The sequence below is a fragment of the Fusarium mangiferae genome (assembly GCF_900044065.1).
Source record: "Fusarium mangiferae strain MRC7560 genome assembly, contig: FMAN_scaffold011, whole genome shotgun sequence".
Taxonomy (NCBI): domain Eukaryota; kingdom Fungi; phylum Ascomycota; class Sordariomycetes; order Hypocreales; family Nectriaceae; genus Fusarium; species Fusarium mangiferae.
The window spans coordinates 1,877,587-1,891,021 of record NW_024573931.1 but is presented as its reverse complement, the minus strand read 5'-3'; the positions used below and the strand labels follow the sequence as shown (position 1 = coordinate 1,891,021).

The 13,435-nt window shown below is 50.3% G+C and overlaps 6 protein-coding genes across 6 annotated transcripts; 3 read left to right on the top strand and 3 right to left on the bottom strand.

Annotated features, from left to right (window-relative positions):
* Positions 1-323: 323 nt before the first annotated feature.
* Positions 324-2,881, bottom strand: FMAN_10431 (uncharacterized protein; the record flags this gene model as incomplete). Its single annotated transcript, XM_041821105.1, has 2 exons — positions 324-2,794; positions 2,851-2,881. The coding sequence occupies 2 exons, from the start codon at positions 2,879-2,881 to the stop codon at positions 324-326; spliced, it is 2,502 nt and encodes an 833-aa protein (XP_041686918.1).
* Positions 2,882-4,152: 1,271 nt separating this feature from the next.
* Positions 4,153-5,128, top strand: FMAN_10430 (uncharacterized protein; the record flags this gene model as incomplete). Its single annotated transcript, XM_041821104.1, has 3 exons — positions 4,153-4,227; positions 4,292-4,506; positions 4,570-5,128. The coding sequence occupies 3 exons, from the start codon at positions 4,153-4,155 to the stop codon at positions 5,126-5,128; spliced, it is 849 nt and encodes a 282-aa protein (XP_041686917.1).
* A 1,486-nt stretch (positions 5,129-6,614) lies between these two features.
* On the top strand, positions 6,615-7,985 carry FMAN_10429 (putative small subunit of ribonucleotide reductase; the record flags this gene model as incomplete). The annotated part of the gene is made up of 3 exons (XM_041821103.1): positions 6,615-6,644; positions 6,719-6,973; positions 7,041-7,985. The coding sequence occupies 3 exons, from the start codon at positions 6,615-6,617 to the stop codon at positions 7,983-7,985; spliced, it is 1,230 nt and encodes a 409-aa protein (XP_041686916.1).
* A 633-nt stretch (positions 7,986-8,618) lies between these two features.
* FMAN_10428 (uncharacterized protein) lies at positions 8,619-9,094 on the bottom strand (the record flags this gene model as incomplete). Its single annotated transcript, XM_041821102.1, has 2 exons — positions 8,619-8,972; positions 9,023-9,094. The coding sequence occupies 2 exons, from the start codon at positions 9,092-9,094 to the stop codon at positions 8,619-8,621; spliced, it is 426 nt and encodes a 141-aa protein (XP_041686915.1).
* Positions 9,095-10,018: 924 nt separating this feature from the next.
* Positions 10,019-11,549, top strand: FMAN_10427 (uncharacterized protein; the record flags this gene model as incomplete). The annotated part of the gene is made up of 3 exons (XM_041821100.1): positions 10,019-10,061; positions 10,264-10,742; positions 10,815-11,549. 3 exons carry the CDS (start codon positions 10,019-10,021, stop codon positions 11,547-11,549), a joined length of 1,257 nt encoding a protein of 418 aa, XP_041686914.1.
* Positions 11,550-11,914: 365 nt separating this feature from the next.
* FMAN_10426 (uncharacterized protein) lies at positions 11,915-13,200 on the bottom strand (the record flags this gene model as incomplete). Its single annotated transcript, XM_041821099.1, has 3 exons — positions 11,915-12,699; positions 12,765-12,999; positions 13,093-13,200. 3 exons carry the CDS (start codon positions 13,198-13,200, stop codon positions 11,915-11,917), a joined length of 1,128 nt encoding a protein of 375 aa, XP_041686913.1.
* Between the last annotated feature and the right edge of the window lie 235 nt (positions 13,201-13,435).

Below are 13,435 nucleotides of genomic sequence, written 5' to 3'. Positions count from 1 at the left end.
AAAAGAAAATCAAGGAGCACATCAACATTCATCAGTCAAAGCAGCAGGTCTGAACTGGTCAAATCAGCAAAGCTTTATCATTGGGCTTCTTTAAGGATGCGAAAGAGCAGTCACTCACACGGCATGAATAATCACCATAAACGTCTAGAGTCGGATAACAGTGCAGGCCAAACAAAGTGACGATAACGATCGCTTAGCAATTCGATACCACGCTAACTCATAGTTTGCCAAACCAATAGATCCCACTTAAGGCTCCATTGCAATGCTCCCCCGTTCCTATAATCAACAAATAGTACAGATGAAATCACTTCTCCACGGGTCCCTTAATGATTAGCATTCTTGGTAACAGACTGTAAGTAGTCCAGCAAAAAGGTGCGTTCGGCTGGCGAGATGGGCGTCTGACTACCGCGACGAGAGGGCGGGCCGGTAGGGTCTTCAGCTCCAGAGGCCAGGGAAGCAAGACGAGACCTAGGTGTTCCGGCAATGACCTCCTTGCCCTTAGCTGCCTCCAAACTAGCAGGGGATGGCTGCTTGCCAAAGAGTGACAGCAGTTCTCTCTTCTGAGCGGGACCAGACTCACGACGACGATTCATAGCAGGGAATGCGTGTGCAATGCTGGGGCTAATGCCAGCACCCGCAGGCTGCAAGTGGCTAGACAATCCACTTGGTGAGGCAAGAGAAGTCTGAGGGGATGCGGATGTTGCGCCGATGCCAAATAATTGTTCGCCCTGGCCTCGCTGAAGAATACGAATAGGCTGGGTAGGTTGCGAGGCAGCTGGTGCATGTCCTTGGGCACCACATTGTTGCGAATAATCCGCTCTTCCTTGAGATCCAGGTGTGCCGGTTTGAGTAGGTCGTTGCTGCAGTGATAGGCCATCCATTAACGGGAGCGGGTTGGGATCAGCGGGGGCTTGTTGGGGAATGTTGGCCCTGAAATTGTCACCGCCAACTGAACGCAGAAGTTCACTCATCATACTGCCAGGAGCGGGCTGTACAGCGAGCTGGGGTCCTTGCGCAGGAGGCTGATTCTGGTCGTCCTTGCGAAACATGCCTAACAGAGCAGAACGATGATTGTCGGCAGGAGGCCCAACCTTTGAGCCTGGCAGCTCCTTAGGACTTGGCCCCGAGCGGTCTTGACCTCCCACAGGGCCGGCCGCATGAAGGTTTTGTTGAGGACTTTGTTGCGCTTGTGCTCCGCCTAGGTTACTATACACAGCCCCCTGGCTATGTGCTGGGAAGCCAGGGAGGAATGAAACTTGTTGAGGCTTCTGTTGTACCTGTGGCGCGGTATTACCGCCCTTGAAAGCATTCAGAAGGGCCATGGACTGGCCGTTCAAAGGTTGTGGTCTCGGCTGCCCAGGTCCATTAAGAGATTGATGAGGCATCTGGTCAGAGTGGCCATATTGCGCTTGCTGCTGGGTAAGGAACTGACCGGGCATAGGGTTGTTGGTGGGTTGATTGACGTCCCGGAAAACACTCCTGTTGAAAACAGCTCTTTCTACCTGGGGGGGTAATGGTTGAGGATGCACCAGAGGAGCCTGATTGCTCTTATATTGACCCTCCTGGATGGAATATTGCTGATTATATAGCTGAGGATTGCCAGCCTGCTGTTCAAGTCCCATACCCCAGCGAGCGCCTTGGTTAGGCGCGTACGGGAATGGGGGCGGTGGCTGCTGGCTATTTGTGGACGGCATCTGGTGAGTATTATGATGATGCGGGGTATGAGGTTCGGGAGCGTTTGTAACTGTGTGATCAAGAGGAGTCTGAGGATAGTGAACATGAGCTTGAGGCATGGCGCTAGTAGGACCGCCTTTGGCTTGGAGGATAGAAAGTAATGCACTTCCTTTATCCTGTTGAGCCGGAACCGGAGCAGAAACACCTTGCAATCCTTGGGTGGGAGGTTGCACCTTCAACAACCGTTGTAACTCCTGTGTCGCACCTGCAAGCGTCTCTATCGCCGGGCCTTGATCCGTAGTTTCGGCGCCAGTATCGTTCCATGCTTCATCCTCGTATTGGGCTTCGCTGATAGGTCCATAACCTTGAGAGCTGTTTGCCGCTCTCCTTGCTTCAATTTTCTTCTGCGCCACAACCCATTTCTTCAGCGGCACCAAGAATGGTGCCACCATATAAAACTTATTGGCGTTAGGTGCAGTGTTGGCGTCGTTCGCTTGGCCGTTCTTGCGGCGGAAGGCTGGTAGCTCCGATAGCTTGTACCATTGGATTTTACTGATTTCTTTCCTTGTCTTGGGTTCAAATACGGTGTCCATTGGAACATCTCGAAAGACGTAAAGCCTCATGTGCTGTTCGCGCATCGAGATTTCAATGTACTTCGGCTTATGTTCGGTGGGTACCAGGCCAGCAGCTCGAAGGTCTAAGCCGGTCTCTTCATATACCTCACGAACGGCACAATCCAGATCATCTTCGTCCTTGTTGATCTTTCCTCGTGGGAAACTCCAGTTGGCCCCTTTCTTCCATCCCTTGACCAGGACTGTCGAATCCATGGCCTCGTTCAGCATGATAGCACCGCGTACAGGAACACGGGTCTTGTATTCCAAAAACTCCTCAAAAGCTTTGGTATGATTTTCGACAGAAAAGTTCGCCAACAAGGGACAATGCTGGAAGATTCGTAGACAAAAGGTTCGCAGGGTCATGGACGGCAGGGTCGGGTCCAGTGGACGGATGAAATCCTCGTAGAACCACTGAGCTTCTTCGACCTGGAAGCATATTCGAGCGACGGAGGAGAGGTCTTCCTGGGGAAGGTTGATGATGAAGCGGACGCAGAGGTCGTCCAGCCCTAGGTTGGTTGCGTTAGTCCTTGCTCGCAACCGCGCAGCACCCACCAACACATACAATCCTCTAACTGCATTTGTGATCCAGACATGATGGCGATGTTAGAACCACACGGCTCATGCTATGGTAGAATGTCTTGATATTCGGTTGTTGTTTTTCTCTTATGTTTGTTGACGCCTTTTCAAGACTTTGCGAGACGATAATGCGAAAGTAGCTGCGAAGGCAAGCTGACCATGATTGGAGTGCGACAGCCAAGATAACGCTAGGAGCGACTGCGACAAGCGAAAAGACGCGAGCGGTGGTCGAGGGAGAGGAAAGCTCGGTCACTTGAGAAGCTAAAGATAGGGAATGCTGTACGAAGTGAATGTGAACGAGTCTCAGTAGAATGCAACGTCTCTTTGACGACACGCGGGGTCGAGGCGGCAGTGCAAAGGCCGAGATGGTGGATGAGGATGTGATTTGCTGTTGGTGTTGTTGCCAGGTTCGGACTGATGGCATTGGATCGCAATGAGACCAGCGAGGTCGAAGACCCAATTCTCATTCGCGCCTTAGGTACCCTGCCTTTGGCTGAGGTGCCCGCTTTCAGGTCCAGTGCTTCGTGAGATGGAGCCCGGGCAGCAGTCTCCAATTCAGAAGCAGCTAGCTACTGTACCTAGCTAGCTGCTGAGCCACAATTGCTCTTACTCGCCACAGACTAGCCTAATGGATGTGGCGGTGCAATGCCGCCCATGATCGTCCAACTCAATTTCTCCAACAGGTAGGTTCCCTCCCGTCCAGAGTTGCAGAGACGTTTCAGAGGTAGTTACTTAGAGAGGTAATGCTCAATCGCCACTGAAAAATATGCCAGCACATGTGCATGATCGGCGTTGTAGCAGTGGTTTAACCGGTTTTGTTGAGCTAAAGATTACGCATTAATGCTTCTAGACTGCAGGGGCTGGCTTGCTGCAGTTCTGTATGTAGGTTCCAGAAGTTCGGGTGGCCGCCAATATTACATCATCGGTCACAGCACCGACTGGGCTCCCTCACCATGGACAGACATCATAAATACTTGAAAACAGGTTAATTGACCGACCAGCCAGTAAAGCCACTACAAACGCAGCAAGTGGTCATTCTATCAGGACATTGTCCTCCCCTTATTTAATAAGAGAAGCACCCTCTCATTGTCTTGGCTCGCCCAATCTTGGTCTCGGAATTTCAAGCAGTGGCATACATTCTTTGTTGGTGTAGTTGTGGCCTTGTCCTTGGTCATACTCCCGCCTCTGCCAAGCTTGTCGCTTCAGCAATATTAAGAAGACCAACGACCTCGTCCCGGGTCGCGCACCGACTGCTTCAATAAGCGAAGTGTCGCTCTTGCTGTAAAACATGGCATCACTTGTCGCAAAGCTTGTCACCAAGAAGATCCTGGGAGAGACTGTCCAGAACAAATTTGGAACTGAGGTATGAAAGCATCGACACTACCTATGACCCTTTAGAGCCCGTCAAACTAACACATTATTCACAGGATCCCTACTTTGAGCATGTCCCAGCTACTCGCCTAGATGGAACGCCTACTGGCAAAGTTAAAAAGCGAAAGAAGGCTCTTCCTCCTGGCATTTCCGAAAATGATGGCAAAGTCTTGACCAAGGTCAAGCGCCGAGCGTACCGTCTCGACCTGGCTCTGTTCAGTTGCTGCGGCATCCGATTTGGCTGGGGTAGCGTTTTGGGACTGATCCCTGCGTAAGTTTGGTCTCCAAACCCAACTTGGGTCTCCATCGAACTAAGCTAACATGGGCTTCATAGAATTGGTGACGTTTTGGATATGTTGCTTGCCCTTTTGGTTATGAGGAGCTGCATGAAGATCGACGGTGGGCTGCCAACCTCTGTCAAGTCCAGGATGATGTTCAATATCATCATCGACTTTGTCATTGGAATTGTGCCCTTTGCTGGAGACATTGCCGATGCGGCCTTCAAAGCCAATACTCGCAATGCTGCACTTCTTGAGCAACACTTGCGCGAGGAAGGACGCAAGAACCTGAAGAAGAGCGGATTGCCAGTGCCAGCTATTGACCCCAGCGATCCTGAACAATTTGATCGACTTCAAGCCCAGGATCCACCAGAGTATGTGTCAAACCCACCATCGCGAAATCCCTCCATGTCGGAGCGTCGTCGACACAGCCGCAGTCGCAGCCGAGATCGCCATCGTGATGATCGTCCCATCGAACCGGAACCGGCACGAGTCCGCGAGAGCCGCGGGTTCTTTGGCCGCAGCAGAGCTCAACCACACGACATTGAAACAGGTGAAGCCGAGCGTGGGTCTCGAAGTCAAAGATCACAGCGACGAGATAGAGACCGACGCTAAAGTCGGCAACTCGGATATACATGGACGGCAAGGGAAATGAAGACAAGGGAAATGGACCAACCACGCTGACATGAGGGCGGGCCCTTGTGAGTCAGGACTATTATGATGATGGGGTGAGAATATTTGGTAATGCTTGAATGATCGGAAGATGCAGACGTGTTTCATTGTTATGTTGTCTACCTAGGTACGAATGATGTTCAGTATGGATACCTTACTTTGGGCTTACCTTACGAATCTATACTAATGCGCCATGAACTCACCGATTGATACAGTGGGTGCAGTCGCGCGTGGGTCATGATCCTCGAATTAAATTAGAGAATAAGATCTGATAACTTCACTTGGCATTTTCATCGACCAAGCAACTCAGGTGGAATCGTGATAGAGAGATGATCTTGAAGCCTCCGATCTAGGACTCTAAAGGGGTTTCTTTCAATGTAAATGCGAACTCACCTTGGCCCAGTCCAAGCTGATCTGAATTTAGTTGCAAACTGTGGACAGCAAAAGGGAGCTCGTGGAGGCGTTCCATCTCCGGGCCCATCACGTCAGATTCAGGGCCCAGGCCGGAACGCGGTGTAGCTCCAGGAACGCGTTTCTCACCCTGGGAGTGAAGTTGAGTAACAGGGAAAGTTTGTAGCAGCTTGCTTAACTAAGGGTACTTGTTGCAGCAGCTGCAGAAAAGGTTCAATGGCCATCATTTTTGCATGAATCTGATCTCAGTGCACGGTAGGACCTCATCATGACTTCTCCCACCAGGCAATGGTACCTTGGCCCCATGAGTTCTCTCCCGCCTCGTACCACTATCATGCCCTGGCCACAGCCCATTTCGCATACATTGGCCCAACGATGTGAACAAGGGAGGCCACCTCATGAATGGATTTTCACGCCAAAGTGTGCTGATTGATAAAAGAGACCCATGACGTTAATCCTGACAAAGTCTGAATCATCACTCCCTGCGACAAAGCAGGTACCGTGCAAGCGCAGTGGGGCAATTGAGAGAAACACGAGGCATTGCACTTGAACCATACCAAAGAAGAACGTGAATCTGCCTAAAACGCGAATCTACGCGTCTCACTTGCTTGATTCATCCTGGTGGCTGGATATTCTCATGGTACCAGCTCCAGCACTAGCGCCTTGGATGCTGCCAGTAGCAGTCCAAATGGCGCCGAAAGCCCTTGGTTCACCCAGTGACGCGCAGCGGCCCCCCTGCCCTGACGCAGTAGAGCTAGGTACTTTAAAATGGCCCGCTGTTTGTATTGCCCAGCGCGACCTGACGCGCTTTAGCTCCACGTGACAGCGCATCAAGACTTATACAAAAGCCCATCGCCTTCATCCCGTTCTTTACTTTGGACCAGACCATCACCACCGCAGCCCACAACACCTCAACCTCGAGAGCTTCACGCACATACAAAGCCTTTGTCTTGTCTCCGCATTGCTCTGATCAACCAAATTGTACTCTTCTTCCTCAGACACCCACACTCACAATACAATGGCTGCGCAAATCACTCCTTCGAAGCAGGTATGTGACGTCCCAAGTGCACGCAGCTGCACATATCCACCAAGGCCAATTCATTGCTAATACGCCAATCATAGGCTGCTTCCGCCATTGAGAACTTCAACATGGAGTCTCCCGTCAAGAAGCTCGACTTCGGCGCCGCTAATAAGGAGAACGAGCCTTTGAACAAGTCCCTCGATACCACCGACCTCAAGACAAAGATTGTCGAAGAGCCCAAGAAGGAGGAGACCAAGCTCGCTGTTGCCCCTGGCATCAAGTCTGAGGAGGCCGATGAGCCTCTACTTCAGGAGAACCCCCAGCGTTTTGTTCTCTTTCCCATTAAGTACCATGAGGTATGTGACGCGTTTTGACGCGTAAAGTGGTCACCCCCACGCGACCCATGTTAACAGCTCTTGATAGATTTGGCAAATGTACAAGAAGGCTGAGGCTTCCTTCTGGACTGCTGAGGAGATTGACCTGTCCAAGGATCTCCACGACTGGAACAACCGCCTGACTGCCGATGAGCAGTTCTTCGTCTCTCACATTCTTGCTTTCTTCGCTGCCTCTGATGGTATTGTCAACGAGAACCTCGTCGAGCGATTCAGTGGCGAGGTCCAGATCCCCGAGGCTCGTTGTTTCTACGGCTTCCAGATCATGATGGAGAACATTCACTCCGAGACCTACTCCCTCCTCATCGACACCTACATCAAGGAGCCTGCCCAGCGAACGTACCTCTTCAACGCCATTGAGACCATTCCCTGCATCCGAAAGAAGGCTGACTGGGCCATCCGATGGATCCAAGATAAGGACTCCTCCTTTGCCCAGCGTCTGGTTGCTTTCGCTGCTGTTGAGGGTATCTTCTTCAGTGGTGCCTTCGCTTCTATTTTCTGGCTCAAGAAGCGTGGTCTCATGCCTGGTCTGACCTTCTCTAACGAGCTCATCTCTCGTGACGAGGGTCTTCACACTGACTTTGCCTGCCTCCTCCACTCTCACCTCAAGGGCCGTGCCAGCAAGCAGATGATCCAAGATATCATCACTGATGCCGTCACCATTGAACAGGAGTTCCTCACTGAGGCCCTTCCCTGTGCCCTCCTCGGCATGAACTCTGACCTCATGAAGCAGTACATTGAGTTCGTCGCTGATCGTCTCCTGGTCGCTCTTGGCAACGAGAAGGTCTACAAGGCCACCAACCCCTTCGACTTCATGGAAAACATCTCCCTTGGCGGCAAGACCAACTTCTTCGAGAAGCGTGTTGCCGACTACCAAAAGGCCGGTGTCCTCCACAGTGCCACTAAGAAGACTGATGAGGACGAGTCCCCCAAGGGTGAGAACGGCGGTGACTTCACCTTTGACGAGGATTTCTGAGCGTCTCGCCTTTTCGTTTCTCTTTTCTTTGGCCTGGGCACTTGCTCATTGGCACGCGCACATGTGAACATATACCCTGTTTTACTTCTTGTTTGTACATCTGAATGGGGCCTCGGGGCGGCGATGCTTGGTTAGTACTACGATTGGCAAGGAGGCAATCATAATTTGGATCCGGAAGCTGAATTTGCACGGATCGACACGGCGTTTTGGGATCTGGACTGAGGGTGGATGAAAATAGCATTGACGGCTTGATCCTATTTATGGATGACGATATTACTTTACCACTCTAGATAGAGATGAATTGATTAGACTAGTACACTCCTCGATCGTTGCATGTGTGACGTGTATACTTTTCTGTTTGCCTCCCCTCAGCCCTGTACCCATGGTTGAAGTTTACGACAGTGGACTTGGTAGGCTCGTGTGTGTCTTGTGAGTTTCGTGTAGCGAAGAGAGACTTGAGAAGGTAAGAAGTCTGCAAAGTGGCATCCCTCAAATCAATATTCTGCAGTTAACAATGCTACTCTTTTCAACATCAACTGCAACAAGTTTCATTTCATGATCATCAATCCTCAAGTCCACAAATAAATCGAGTATACCAGAAGCACTAAAAACAACTCGTCCAGCTCGGATATCTTATTTCTTGCCCTTCTTCTTCTTTTTTCCACCTCCACCCCCTTGGGCCGCCTGTGGTGTCGGCGTAGCAGCTTGTGACTCCTCCACCGGAGTTGTGCCATCGCCATCTGCCATTGTCACCTCAGGTACATCCGGCACCGCAGCCATACTTCTTCCCAGCCGGCCCAGAGACGCATGTATCAAGCGAGTGACCTCCTGGGCCTTGGTGGTGCGGTACTTGATGGTCGCGCCGCTAATGGGATCGTATGCCTTGAGGACGAGAGCGCCGCGTGGGGGTTTGGTGACGGGTGTGTCGCCGTCTGCATCGGGTCGCGTAGGGCCAGGCTTGAGCTTGTATGTTGTGGTAATGAGAGTCTACGGTGTTGTGGTTAGTTTGAGGTTGAGTGGTCGGCGCATGGACGTACAGTGGCAGGACGGGCCTCTAGGAGAGCCATGGACTGGTCGAGCCATTCCTGGCTGGTCTTGAGATACACCATGTCGTCAAGAGTTGTATTATACCGTCAGTCGCGATGTCGAAGGTGATGTCGTGTGGTGGCCCGTTCTGGCTCAAGAATGATCGTGGGCCCAGCTATGCTTCTGCCTCCGCCTGCAAATAGATATACCCTCAGGATCCTGTTCGCTTATTGAATTGTCAATGGCCATAGGAATCCCAACAGGGCGCTTGTAGATGCAATGTCGTTCGCGGTTTTGAAGTGGAAAGTTGAATGAGGTTGGATTTAGAAGGTGGGATATTCTTATGGTGGGGCTCAATGAGGGGCCGGAGCGGCTGGGCGCCACAACACCACGGTACAATCGCAAATGCCATTTACTTGGTCTTGAAAATCCTCATGTAGTACCAGAGATGAATTCCAAACTTTGGTGTCATATAAGCGAGACTCTTTTGATATTTGAGACGCATCATCTTGATATTGTAGTAACTCAGTCAAGCATGATTGCCATACATAGAGCCATAAATAGAGCCATTACGTAGTACTTCGGTAACAAGTTGATTGACAATGGAGACATCAAAATGAATACCAATTAGTTGTCAATAGACTTGTAGATGTGCGTTTATTCTATATCAGCCGTGTCAATTTAAATGCATATCAGTGCCTCCAGATTCTGTAGCCTACCTTGGGCAGCTTATTCTAGAATTACCTTTGGCATACACCAGCTTGACGTGATAACAAGACTTGGCTAACTTGGTGTATAAGCTTGGGGTAGCCTTTGTAGAATTTATTCTGACACCTTACTCCGTATATCAAGGTCTGATGCAGTGTTTTCTTACTCCCCAAGGATAGGTAGGCAGCAATCAAGCCCTGGCCATCCAATCATTTGTCTCAGGCAACCTCCACATTGTAAATATCGCCTTGTTCTTCTCGATCAACACAAGAAATCGTATTTGTTTTCATAAAGCAAAAATGACACATCAGCCTAAACAAGGAACGACTGCGCATCTCGATGGTAAGTCACCCTCTTCGGCAACGAAATTGACGAGACGAGATCCCGGCTTTCAACAGAAACGTATTGCACAGGACGTAATTACCTACTCTGAGGATGTACTAAGAAGGTAGGTCCTTTGTATTCTATACTCATTGACCTTGCCGCTAAACCATCTCCTTTTTAGAATTAGCCATGCCTGTTGAGATCATGCATCTCATAACAGATGAGATGTCACTGCTAAAGGAGCCTTTCAAGGACCTTCTCTACTTGGCACTGGCCTGCAAAAGTCTCAAAGCGACTGTCCTTCCACGTCTGTACGACAAGGATGCAAAAGACGCACTCAAGATCGATCACCAACAGCCTTTAGCTCTTCAATGGGCGAGCTGGTTTGGTGCCCTCAATGCAGCAAAAGGCTCCCTGGAAGCCCTGGGGCGGACCGGTACAGATGTTGGGGACAGGATTAATCGGCCTTTCCAAAACGATCGCCTCTACGCCTTGAGATATAAGACGGTCCAGAGGATGGGTCCTTCAGGCCCAGCCTATGGGTATCTGCATTGGGGAAGCCGGAGCGGCCTTTTGCACCTGGCCTGCCTGCGTGGGAACACGGCAATCGCCACATTACTATTGGACAATGGTTTCAACCCAAATGCTCCAGATGGGAAGAGTCTGCCTCCCTTGGCATACGCATTGAATGAAGATGTGGTAAGTGTTGCAGACGTCTCAACCTGATAACCTTCAGAGATCCCATGACAAGCGAACTAACTGACACACCAGGCCAAACTGCTCATCAGCAGAGGAGCGGACGTCAATGCCACACACGACACCGACGAAACAGCTCTATGCCATCTCGTCTCCTGGGGACCAATGGATGACTGCGACTGGAGCAAAGAAACCAACATGCCCGAGAGTAAGGGTGCTCTGAATGCTCTGGACACTCGTCACAACCACTTGAGCACTATTCGTTATCTCGTCCAACAGGCCAACGCAGATATATACGCAAATACTATAGGAAACATCAGTCCCCTGCTTTCTGCCATAAACAAGCGATATGTCGAAGCTGTCCAGCTTCTTCTAGAAGCAGGTGCTTCGCCAAATCCGATCAATAGCCAGACAGGTCAGAAGAGGTTATTGCTAGCAGATGCGCTCAAGCGGAACCGGAACCACGAAGTTGTCAAAATGTTACTGGAAGCTGGAGCAGAAGCTGATCATGATACAGTGCCAGAAGGTGATCTTTCGCAGTCGCAGGGCGATGCGCTTCCCATCATGAACCTGATAACGCCGCTGAGCAATTCACTATATGCACAGGCAGAGGTTGACTTAGCCAGGCTTGTCTGTAGGAAGATAAGACACTTTAATAAGGTCATTGGTGGGCATACGCCGTTGTGGTACTACGTTAGAAAGGGGAGAGGGGACATTGGTCAGGTTTTGATAGAGCATGGAGCATGTCCCAAGCTGGCAAATGTGGAAGTCCGCGAAGATACCGTTCCGAGGCTAATCGCACTCGAATAGTATGAAACTACCTAAGTGTAAGGTAACCATCAACTATTCTGCCTCGGTTCCTTCTCCTTCTCCTCTTTCTCATAAATGACTTGAAGTTTGTGTTACATCATCGCAAATTCGATCGTCCCCGGCGCCGTGTTAGCGTTAGCCTCCGAGTATTTTCAGCGAAGGGAACATGAAGTAGTTAGAAATCATACTATAAGTGAAAGCTTTTCTGGTTAGCCCATTGCCGAACAGGCAGTTTTTGTGTGACTTTCATTCTCATTAAATATGTTTCAGTCACTATCTCATCATCATGATGTACCATAATGCAAGGGTATCTATTGTTTACTCCAGCCATTTTAACTGCTCAACGTCTTTTTCGTTTGCACGACTCAGGCATGAGGGTCGGGCAGCCAGAACAATAGCTCCTGATCAGCCGTGGCGAAGAAGTTGTACCGAGGGTTGAAGGCTAGGACAGCTGCCTCTCTCTTATCAGGCAGAGTCCAGCTAGGTTCCAGAACTTTGTTGTCATTGGGAGCTGCCATGGTATCCCAGACCAGGACGTCCTTTTTAGAGCCACTCAGAACATAGCGCCCATCGGGAGCGAAACAGCACTCGCCACTGCTCTCTATGTTTGACAAATCTGACGATGCGTTGCCACCCGATGCTGTTTCTCCCACACTCAATCGTCGAGTGCCGCCGTTTGGCTTGTGAAGATATGCTTTCAGGGTGCCTTCGAAAGCGTCCAGGAGGAAGTGGCCATTACCACGAGTTCCAACAAGTAACGACTTTCCATCATTTGAGAACTCGAGTTTTGTCCATCCCTTGTTGAGGCATTGTGAATCTACCTTCCTGCACTGTTCGACAACATCGACCGTTGCAAAAGGAGCTTTGTCATAGTGTCGAGCATCGTAGAGTAGTACCGTGCCGCTACTCGTACAGGCGACGGCAAACACAGTTCCAGAGGGGTCGTATGCGGCGAGGTAGGGTGCTCGAAGAAATAGTTGACCTTGACAGTTCTTGGTTTGAGTGTCCCAGAGGCGCACAGTGTTGTCGTGTGAGCATGAGATGAAGTTGTCGCTGCCCGGGTGAACAGCCAGTGAAGTCACAGGTCCCTCATGACCTTCAAAGTATCTGATGAATGAATTATCGTGTGTGGCAAGATATCGGATAGCGTCTGGAGACAAAAGTCGGTCAGTATTGGATTCATTTCAAAGAATTCAACAGTTGTGAATGAGCTACCGTTCTGTTTTGTGCTGGCATAGATTATGCTTGAAGCTGTGTGTGTGAATTTGGCTAGCTTCACTCCGTATTTTTTACTGACTAGGCTCTTGTCATGTCTGCCCTCTTTGACGTGGTAGATCTGTATCGTCTCGTCGCTAGCCGAAGCCATGACGAGTTGGCCTTCGTCATCGTAGTCGAGGGACAGTACATGAGGCTGTGGACGACTGTCCTTGATATCATCACGCCGGAAGAGCTACACACAGCGTTAGACGATTAGCCCACCAACAAAGCGTACGGTCGGGTTATGTAGGTTCCATGCCTTGGTAGGGCGAAAGCTGCCTATGACATCGGACAGATTAGACACGGAGGCGGTGGTGCCAATGGTGCGGTGGATGTTAAGCGATGCGCCATTTGGTGTATTGGACCTATCTATATCCATCGGCGTTGATGACATTGTAGACAGAGAGAAGCGAGGTAAAAGCTCGAGGAGCAATGGCGAAGTGATAAATGTGGTAGGTGTGGCACAAAGCACACGCGATCGGCTTGAAAGAGAGAGTCGATTGTACGAGTCGCAAAGGGTCGCAGTCACTCTAGATCCAGATCAATCTAGTCGCGACAGTGGCGGGATTGAATAATTCTCACAATAGGAAGATTCAAGTAATTGTGGTGGATGTTTTTGTTGATGCTGA